Source organism: Dioscorea cayenensis, chromosome 9, assembly GCF_009730915.1.
Source record: "Dioscorea cayenensis subsp. rotundata cultivar TDr96_F1 chromosome 9, TDr96_F1_v2_PseudoChromosome.rev07_lg8_w22 25.fasta, whole genome shotgun sequence".
In the NCBI taxonomy this organism is placed as follows: domain Eukaryota; kingdom Viridiplantae; phylum Streptophyta; class Magnoliopsida; order Dioscoreales; family Dioscoreaceae; genus Dioscorea; species Dioscorea cayenensis.
The window spans coordinates 16,937,436-16,948,164 of NC_052479.1; the positions used below are offsets into that span (position 1 = coordinate 16,937,436).

Here is a 10,729-nt window from a genome sequence, read left to right on the forward strand (position 1 = left end):
GCATGTCCTCCACCACACCCGTTGTAATTAGTCATGGCCGGCACTCTATTTGAAGTTAGAAGATCTAACTTCTTACTCAAACTCTCCACTTGAGCCGCCAATTAAGTTACCGCATCTATTTCATGGAGACCGGACACTTTTTTCTTCTCCCTAGCGTTCCGTTGGTAGCTGTTTAACCCCATTTCTTCAATTAACTACCGAGCCTCATCGGGGGTCTTGCTACCTAAGGTACCTCCTGCTGCCGCATCCAAAAGTTGCCTTGTACTCGGGTTCAAACCATTATAAAAGGTTTGAACAATCATCCACTCCGGGAATCCGTGTTGGGGGCACTTTCTCAGGAGCTCCTTGAACCTTTCCCATGTCTCAAATAGAGACTCCAATTCCAATTGAACAAAGGATGAGATCTCATTCCTAAGCTTTGCAGATTTTCCGGGAGTGAAATAACGGGCAAGAAAAGCTTCTACCATCTCCTCCCATGTGGTAATCGATGCTCTAGGTAATGAGTGTAGCCACTACTTCGCTCTCCCCTTTAGGGAAAATGGGAAGGCTCTCAACTTGATATCATCATCCGTCATTCCGTTTATCTTCATCATATCACACACCTCAAGAAAACTCTCTATATGACTGTTTGGATCCTCATCAGCCAAACCGTTGAACTGTGCGGATTGCTACAACATGTGGATGAATGCTGGCTTTAACTCAAAGTTCTGAGCTGTAATCGGGGGACGCACAATACTCGATTGTGTCCTCAACACTGAAAGTCTGGCATAATCGGATAATGCTCGCTGTTGCTCGTTCTGTTCTGCCATGTTTTCACATCCTTCCACTTCCAAATCAGCTAAATTAGACTGTTCTTACACAGGCTCTTTCCCTTTTTTTTCTAAGAGTACGTTTAAGCTCAGGATCTCCTTCAACCAATATTGAGGGATTCCCTCGGGTTATAACCTGGAGCTGCACCCAAAAAGAAGAAAAAGAAATCAGAATGATGATAGAATAAGAAGATAGGAAATAGAATGTATGGTGAAATAGCTAAGAAAAAAAAGTGCAAAGTATCTCTAAACACCTACTCCCCGGCAACGGCGCCAAAAACTTGACAAGTTCCCCTTGCGTATATCCCGCAAGTGCACGGGTTTGTCGAAGTAATAATCCCGGATGAGCGGGTATCGAATCCACATGGAGTAGGGAATAAAAACACTTAATCCGCTTCTTAGCTATGTGAAAAATCAATAGTAATCAGTGTGACAATGATTCAATTCTCAAAAGTAAAATCAACAAGTAAGAGAGCACGAGTAAAGGAGAAGATAAGGCAATCGATAAAGATGGGGTACTCGGATAATGCTCCGCCTAGCACGATCGCTTCAAGTGCAAGAACCCTTTATTATGCTTCCTAATCAATGCAATAGTGAGTCGTGGAAATCCTTCATTACATAGTCCCAAATCTAAGGCCAACTATGCCTAACTCTATACATGTCCAGGAGGAGAAATCGAACAATCTCAACACCTCTCACTCGCATAGAGTTGCAATGAGCTCTAGGGATTCTAAGTGATAAATCTCTTCCTAATTATAGACCTAACCCTTTGGTCCAGGTGGAAGGTCCCTGACCACGATTAAGCCCTAGATACTAAGATCATCTCAAAGCTTCACTCCGTTGCACTCGCAACTAAGCCCCAGGGGAGGGTCATCCCTTAGACCATTCACTCTATTATGGCCGCAAAGAACTTGAGGAACGGAGGTAGAATCTATCACGTTGGAGGAGAAAGGGGACGCTCCTGTACCTCTCAACTCACCCTCTCAACCCTCTCCAACCTAGCTTTGTCTAACACTCGTGGTGTGTCACTCACTCACAAGGTTACCAACAAGAACTCTCAACCCTAGTGTCACTCTAGGGGAAATGTTCATACAATCAAGCATTCAAGGTTGGAACTCACAATAAATATCAATTAATTGAAAGCATAATAAAGAGATTCAATGAAATGAATACATCCTAGGGTTCACAAATACCCAAGTACCCACTAGGGGTTTAGCTCTCCATGGTGCTAAATACAATCAAAGAAATAGAATGTAAAAGCAATGAATCAATAGAAAAACCCCCTCGATGGTCATGTCGATGGTCTTGTGGAGAGTCATCTACTCGTCACAAGGGATCCTTTGTCCAGTCTAGGATACACCTCGCCGGATCGGTGCCGACGAAAGCTCTCCCAATAACCTTCTTCCAAATGACGCGCGATGTCGGAGCCGTAGAACCTCTCCAAAACCCTAGCAAACACCTCTCAAAACCCTAGCCGAATCTCTCTCTCAAGTTGGGGAAAAGATGGAGAAAAGAATGCTGAAATCAGGGATGAATCGGCTTTAAATAGGGCAGGAGTCAGGTGACTACACGGGCCTGTGGATTTTTCACACGCTCTTGTGGAATTTCCACACGGGCGTGGATAATTTCCACACGCTCGTGTGGATTCTCTGAATTCCTGTTTTCTCGGCCGGTTGTGAACAATGCTGCCTTTGTACCCCTCCAATTGGATGTGCCAAACTCGAATACGAGGAGGTTAGCACACACTCTAGCATCTCACACCCGACCTATGTCTTCGCGTTTGAAACTTAGCAAGAATTCCTCCAAAATCGGTGCATTACGATCCACATTGGCTTCTTTCCTTCATACTCGGCCTCACAATCCTACCTGCGCGAAAGTAAAATAAAAACACACATATTAGTGTAAAAACCCAAGAAAAGTAATGCTCAACATAAGGAATGAATGCTTCGCATTCATATCGCGCAAAGCACTTATCACCTACCATGGAAACACGGTATAAGCACGATTATACTTATCTCATGTCGAGCTCGAAGACAGCCCTTTTTAACTATAATTTCTAGGGTTTGATCTCATCTTTGTTAGGGTACTCTAATCTCCACTGGGAGAACTTTGAAGAGAACGGTGATCAGGCTTCACCACACCTTCTAACAGGATCAAGGACAAGTTGGAGGTACAAGAGAAGTGGGGCTAGCATATGGAGCTCAGCAAGGAAGATTATCTTGAGGAGAAGGAAGTCACGTCTTCTTTTTCTAATTCTTCATCTTTGTTTTCCCCGGGATGTGAAGTATGTTGTTTTGTATGCTTTGACTACTTGATCTTAATATTTACAAAGTTCTTTTAGTTTCTTGCGTTTAATCTTGTGTTTGCATAACTTGATGCGTTTGAATTGCATAGTTGCTTAGGTAAAATTTGGTGTGTGTGGATTGCCATAGTTGTAGTTACCTTATGTGATTGCAAAACTCGATGTGTATGAAACCCACAGTTACCTTAGTAAAACTTGGTGTATTTGAGAACCATAGATGCAACATTGCTCTTGAGCACACACTTGAACCATAGAATGTACCTGGTAGACTTTAGGGTCAAGTCAGCATGTTATAACTCATAGAAATCCTCTCGGGCATTGCTCTTTTGTTGTTGAATTTTCAGTCCTAATCCCCCTATCACTACCATCATTTGTCTCATTTGTTAATTGCTTTTAATTCAACCTCAATCTAATTCTTATTTAACTAAACATCGGAAGATAAATTAGTACTTTAAATCCAGCCCTTGTGGCTCGACAACCCTACCCCTCATGGGGTATCACTTTACTAGTGTGTGACTCATGCACTTGCGAAGAACACATCAAAGGTTCTCTGGTGAAGTGGAAGAAAGGAAGTTAGGTTTTGAGTGAGAAAGGCCAAGAGTCGGCCGGTGGCGACCCTATATTACCTTACATCAAAGGTTCATTTGTTAAATCTCTTCGAGGTAGCACGGCCATTACAAGCCCATTATGGGTCTGTTGTCAACTCAGTTAGGATTCACAAGTTTCTAAGTGTTGGCAATGACCATTGTAAAGCTTGTTGTACTTACCACGACCAAATAACGAGCATGGTGAGGCCGTGTCAGACCTCTGGAAAAACCAGAGACAACACACTTTATGGAACAGCCTTGATAGGTTACCACGGTCTTTCAAATTTTCCAAGAAAGTGTAACTCTTTTCCTGTACAACACCACTGGTGCAATCGGTTAACCACACCTGTTGTGATGCTTGCAGTGAAACACTAAGGATTCTCCCTATGTAAAACGCCATGAAAACAATTCCTAGTAACAATACTAGTTTCCCCAATCATGTTTCATTTATAAAATGCAGTGGGGATGAGCTAACTTCACATCATTAAATTAACTATCACTTTTTACTTAATTACCTAGCGAATAAGAATTAGAACTAAGACTAAAAAAAATAGTGTATAGAAAACTACTTGGGTTACCCCCTAAGAAGCTCTTGTTTCACGTCACAAGACTTACGTACTTGTTCTTACCTCAAGATGGTTCTGAAAGGTCAAATTCTTCTCCCTTGTTAGTCCAAGTGCTCTCCCCAAAATAATATTTTAAATGATGAACATTTACCTTGTATGTACATCTTTTGGGATGAGTTATCTCTATAGTGCCATAGGGAAAACCTTGCATTACTAGGAACAGTCCTGACCATCTTGATTTCAACTTACTAGGAAACGACCTCAGTCCTGAATTAAAAAGGAGGACCTGGTCCCTTTCTCGAAACTCCATGCCACATTTGAGGTATTGATCGTGGTATTTCTTTGTGCCCTCTTTGTAAATATCCGCATCCTCGTGGACAGTCATCCAACACTATTCAAGTTCCCATAGTTGTAGTTTTCTTTTCCTTCCTGCAAGATGAATATCAAGATTCAAGCTTTTTATTGCCCAATATGCTTTGTGTTCAAGTTCTACAAGGAGATGACAGGCTTTCCCATATACTAGTTGATAAACGCATAAATGTGTGTATTCTATACATATATTTGTTGTATTATTCATGTATTGATTGATAAATTGATGTCATTTTTATGATTTAATTGTTATTATTCATGTTAGAGGCCTTAAGTATTCCTAGGTGGGCTCCACGATACAAATGAGAAAACAATCGACACTGAAAATGATGTTTTAGAGTAGTACTATAGCAATACTGTAGCAAACACTAAAGCAGGAAGGAGTTATGAAATGGCGAAGTCTTAGTTTTACCATAGCACTTCACGGAAATTTTGGTAGAAATCCCGAGGCTCTTACTGGTTTCTTCACACCTGTGAACCAGATTGTGAAGCTAACTCGAGAATGGTTTTAAAAGAGGTTTTTAGGGTTTTTGAGTTTTCATTCCCCTCCTACCTTAGACCTCTCACCTCCACCTCTAGATCCAGGGTAAAGGAAGTTGAAGATGACATTCTTTGGAGTGGAAATCGAAGGAAGAAATAAGATTTATTAAGATCTCCCCTCATCTCCTTGTGTAGAGGCTTGTGGTGGACAAGGAAGGCACTCTTTTGGTGGCATCGGTGGAAGATTTCCAAGGCTTGTCACTCTGTGTTTACCACTTGAGGGAGTTTTATGTTGCCTTATTTAGTTGTTTTATGGATTTGAGCATGTATCTTTGATAAATGTCTAAATGTACGTATTTTGTGCGTACCGATGCGCATGTTTATTGTATTTTATTGAGAACTTGATGCCTTTTTTATGGTCTAATCATTTTATTTCATGTTTCAGGCACAAAAGAAGCCTAGGTGAGCTCAATGACGGAATGTAAGAAGAAATCGACATCAAAAACGTCATTTTTGGACCCCGGGCACTGTACATGCACTGTAGCAGCCCGGAACATGAAAATTTCAGAAAAAGTCTAAGTCTGGATTTCCTTACAGGCAGTATTATGACCATCCTTGTGGGCAGTATTGTGAGGGTGAGGCCACCCGCAGGGAAGCCCGAGTTCATCCCTTTATAAGCATTGTTAGGGTTTCTTTTGAAGGGGGGAGGCCTTCTTCTTGGAGCTCACCACCACCACACCAAATCGGAGCTAGAAGCAAGGTTTTGAGGGCATTTCCACGGAGGATTTGACGAGGAGAGCGTGATTTTTAGCGAGATCTATTCCTATGGCTTGTGTAGAGGAGGTTGAAGACAAGGGAAGCCACCTCTTGTGTGGCGTCTTTGGAAGCTTCTCCGGCCTTCATTCTTTGAGGGAGTGTTTCTTATGTTTTGTTTGGTTGTTTGCATGGATTTCTTGTTGTATTTGATGACTATGAACAACTAAACCCCAAGGTCACCGGATGTAGGTGAACCTTGGGGATGAACTTGTGCTTGTATGGATGCTTGGTTCTTTCTATTGTATTTTGGCTTGTTTGTGATCCTTGCTTGGTGTAATTGAATGCTTTGGTATGCATGAGAAATCGGTGTATCAATTCTTAGGTAATGCTAGGTTGCATGACCATTTCCCTAGTGTTAGACTCACCAAGCTTGGAAGGGAAACACGTATAAATACGCCGTGACCATCGGGTATTTATACCCCTCCAATTCTAGGGTTAATTATTAGCTTGTATTCTAACCCTAACTTGAGAAAACCACCTTTCCCATTGCAATCGTAGGAGGATTTGGGCGGAAGAGATTCCGTATCCAATACTCGTACCGGATTAGGGGTCAATTGCCGTGACCATCGGGTTGACCTAATCTAGGGTTTTCTCGGTCCAACTAGCCATTTGCATGTTAGTTCTGGCATCCAACACAATTTAGTAGCCCTGAGAGGATCCTCATCCGCGACCGCTTTCTTCCCTTGATTATCCCCCGTATCTTGTCTTCATTGTTAGCATTTTATTTGCATTTTACTTGTTTATTTGTTTTATCACTATCACATTCAAACTTGGAGGTTAAACAACATAGCGAAGAGGAAGTAAGAGTAGCTTCTCGGGCCCTTGGGAATACGACCCCCTCGTGCTTGCACGAGGGTATTACTGTGATCCCGTACACTTGCGGGGAAGCGATCAAGTTTTTGGCGCAGTTGCCGGGGACCCCACGAGGAATACTCGGAAAACATTAAGCGTGTTGATTTGACCATTGTTTTTGTTTTTTTGTTTATAATTTGTGTATATATTTCATCATTCCTCCATTTTGCATTCTCTTTTTCTTTCCTTCTTCTTCAATATCTAAGTCTTGACCCTAATTATCTTGCAAAAGGTACCCATCTTATGACACGAAGCGAGTCAAGTGAATTTAGTTGAGCCCAACGAGCGAGATTGAGCGCGCCTTGCATCAGCGGTTGAGAGAAGTGGCCGAAAGTTCAAGACAACAAGAGATCCGGGTTGAATCTAGCGAGCCTTCGGGTTATGGCCGAGCCAAGGAGAACTTTATCCGATTTTGAGAGGCCACAATTTACCGGGGAAGAATTTAGTGTGCAAGCACCTACTATTCTGACCAATAATTTTGAGATCAAGGCAAGCACGATAGGAATGGTTCAAAACTTCGATGCAGTTTGATGGGTTAGGGCGATCGAGGACCCACATGCTCATCTTTCTCGCTTCCTTCAAATTTGCTCAACCTTCAAGATCAACTCCGTATCGATGATGCCATTAGGTTGAGATTATTTCCATTCGATCCCGAGAGGAGCGGCATCGGATGGCTCACTTCTTTAGCTCCTGGTTCCATCACCACATGGAAAGACATGGTGGAGAAGTTCCTTGCTAGATATTTCCCACCAAGCAAGGCGGTGAGGGCGGGAGCAGGAGATTTCATCCTTCGAGCGAGGGGACACGAGATATTGTTTGAGGCACATGAGCAGGGTTAAGGATCTTCTACGCATGTGTCCTCATCATGGATTCCCCTGCATGGATGAGAGTGCGGATGCTTTCATAATGGGCTGAATTATGCTACAAGGCAGCTCATCGATGCAGAGATCCCGGGTGGTTCTTTGAGCAACAAACTCCCCAAAGAAGCTGAAACATTAATCGAGAACATGGCTAGCAACGAATGTCATTGGAGCACTAGACAAAAGGCAACAAGGGCAGCAGGGCTATACCAGGTGAATGAAACCACTGCTTTGCCTGCAAAAGTGGATGCTTTGACCAAGAGTGTCATGGATTACAATGCATTGGCTGCAAAGGTTGAAGCTTTGACACAGAGATTTGATAAGTTCATGTTGGGTTCTGGCTCAAGTCCTAAGGCAGTGATGTCATGTGAAATATGTGGTGCTGGGCATCCAACAACCCAGTGCCCCATTCTTGTTGCTTCCCCTGCACCGACTGAGTCAGTAGAGTACGTCAGTGGAGGACCAAGGGGTCCGTGAAATGCTTTTGGCAACACTTACAACCCGGGGTAGAAGAACCATCCAAATTTCTCTTGGAACCAAGGTCAGTCACAACAAAGACCACCACCACCTCAAGGTCCTCAGTTTCATCCCCAACAACCACAAGACAGGAAATATACCACTGAAGATGTGTTGGCAAAGTTCATGATTAATACTGAGGCAAGATTTCAGAATATTAACAATCAGTTAACACAGCATGGGGGACAGTTCAGTGAGATAAGCACTGTGTTGAAAAATCTTCAAGCGTCTGTGCAATCTCTTGAGAACCATGTGGGACGAGCTTGCTGAGAGCACAATCGAGACGACCCTCGGGTAGCTTACCAAGCAACACTCGAAAGCAACCCGAGGGGTGCATTTGAAGGTCTGTCACACTAAGAAGTGGGAAAGCAGCTTGGAGGCAAGGGCCAAGGGAGAGCCCAGGTGCCTCCAATGATGGGGTAGCCATTAGGGAAGACCCTAGTTCGGTGAGAATGCGAGTGAAAAAGAGTGAGAAGAAGCCCTGATGAAGATGTTCCTAAGTCTCCGATCCGGGAGGGGACACGAGTATAAGCTCAGTAGTGCCATACCCCTCTAGAGCTCAAGCAAGATAAGGAAGAAGCCCAATTCAAAAAGTTCCTTCGCATTTTCAAGCAGCTTCACATTAACATCCCCCTTGGTCGAGGCTCTTTCACAGATGCCCAAGTATGCTAAATTCTTGAAGGATCTCCTCACCAACAAGAGGAAGTTAGAAGACTTGGAGACTATGACTATGTCGGGGAATTGTTCTGCCATGATGCAGAAGATGCTTCCTAAGAAACTCACCGATCCTGGCAGATTCATCATCCCCTGTGTGATTGGGGAAGGAATGAAAAGAAAATGCTTTTAGCCGATTCAGGGGCCAGCATAAATGTGATGTCATATAATTTGTTATTGAAGTTAGGGTTAGAAGATTTGAGGCCCACACGGATGACCCTGCAGCTTGCAGATCGCTCAGTGAGAAGACCTCGAGGAGTGGTTAAGGATGTTCTAGTTCGAGTTGAGAAACTTATCATTCCAATGGACTTTGTGATTTTAGATGTGGACGATGATGTTGACGTCCCTTTGATTCTCGGTCGCCCATTCCTTAACACTTCTGGTGCTTTGATTGATGTCAAGGGAGGCAAGATGACCTTCAGAGTTGGAGATGAACAAGTGTTCTTCACCCTCCCCGAAGCAATGAAAAACACACTTGATCATGATGATACTTTATACTTTACTGATAATACTAATTTAATCATCTCTGATTGTGTGCAGGAGGTTTTGGCTCTAAATCCCTTGGACGAGTACTTGGAGGAGTTTGAGATCAATGAGGTTGAGGCCAAGGTCCCCTCTCCTCCACCAACTCACAAAGTAGCCCAAATGGAGGCTAGCCCACCACCTCATGGACAGAAAAAGAAAACTGTGAAGAAAGTGTGGAGAAAAGCAAATGAAAGATTGAAAAGAAGTGTGTTTGTCTCCACAATGCCACCCAAGGAGGTAGACCGCTTATACTTCGAGAGCCAAGGCAAGTTCCAAATTTTTTCTTGTCTCTCAATGAACTTTCCGGGTAACAACACTTTGCCAAAGAATGGAGGTAACTCTCCACCATATGTCCCACCATGATCATGAGGTAAAATATGTCAAGCTAACGACGTTAAACAAGCGCTTCTTAGGAAGCAACCCAAGCTTTTGAACTCTTTACCTTTTCTTTTCGTATTATTTGAGTGGTTGTGGTTTGTGTTCTTTAGTTTTTGTGCATGTTTGGTAGCCTTGTTCATCGTCTTTCTTATGTTTTTCATCCATGTCGTTGAGAATGCCTTGAGTGATTTGATGTTTAGACTCCATGAAATTAAATTCTTGAGTGTTTATGTGCTTAATTTGGCTTTGTTTTCATTGTTTTTTAGGTTTGGAGGAGGCTAAGTTGATGAAAATCTGGAAATCACCCATTTTATGACCGTGAGAGAAGCCGTGAGCCATCCAGAGAGTTCTCATGGGTTCCCTTCCGCCCACAAAGGCACCTGTCAGCCATCCCAGAGTCCTTGCGGTTGCCCTTGCGGCCGCAAGGGCACCCGCAAGGACACCGGAGTGAGGGTTTAAATTAGCCCCTCACTCATCTTCTTTCTTCTCACTCACACACTCATCTTCTTTCTCTCATAACTTTCTTATTTCTCCACCAAATCCACTCATTTCTTTTGCTCTAGATCACTCTCTAGGCCATTTTAAGGTTTAAACACTCTCTAGGCCATTTTAAGCTTTTGAATCACCCCATTTACTCTAGGGTTAAGGTATGTCTCTCATCTCTCAACCCTTGAGCTTTTGATGTTCTTTTTGGGCTGATTCTGTGGGGGTTTTTGCTCTCTTTGGATGGTGGAACATTTGTGGAATGAAAATTTGTGATTGTAAATTTGTTGTGCTCCATTTACAAACAAGGTTCTTGCAAATTTTTTCGGGTTTACTGTAGCACTGGCATTTTTTACTAGTTTTCATTCCATTGAGCTTGTATTTGTTTAAAACTTGGTTAATTGTTCTTCCCTTGGTCTTGTAGGTATGAGGGTGAAGAAAGTGGCCTACAAGAAGGCTAGGAGGGACCCTT

The 10,729-nt window shown here is 43.0% G+C and overlaps 1 protein-coding gene and 1 non-coding gene across 2 annotated transcripts; both read left to right on the forward strand.

Moving 5' to 3' along the window:
- The first annotated feature begins 312 nt into the window (after nt 1-312).
- LOC120269891 lies at nt 313-419 on the forward strand. The gene has a single exon (XR_005539519.1). It is a non-coding gene; the product is annotated as a small nucleolar RNA R71 (small nucleolar RNA).
- Nucleotides 420-9,084: 8,665 nt separating this feature from the next.
- Nucleotides 9,085-10,090, forward strand: LOC120268534. The gene is made up of 3 exons (XM_039275891.1): nt 9,085-9,309; nt 9,412-9,661; nt 10,041-10,090. The coding sequence occupies exons 1-3, from the start codon at nt 9,085-9,087 to the stop codon at nt 10,088-10,090; spliced, it is 525 nt and encodes a 174-aa protein (XP_039131825.1).
- The last annotated feature ends 639 nt before the right edge of the window (nt 10,091-10,729 follow it).

Excerpts from the sequence above, each read along its gene's own strand:
- LOC120268534 (XM_039275891.1), top strand. The coding sequence starts at position 9,085 with ATGACCCTGCAGCTTGCAGATCGCTCAGTGAGAAGACCTCGAGGAGTG. Across the intron at positions 9,310-9,411 it reads TCAGAGTTGGAGATGAACAA|GAGGTTTTGGCTCTAAATCC; the intron begins GTGTTCTTCACC and ends GATTGTGTGCAG. Across the intron at positions 9,662-10,040 it reads CTTATACTTCGAGAGCCAAG|GTTTGGAGGAGGCTAAGTTG; the intron begins GCAAGTTCCAAA and ends ATTGTTTTTTAG.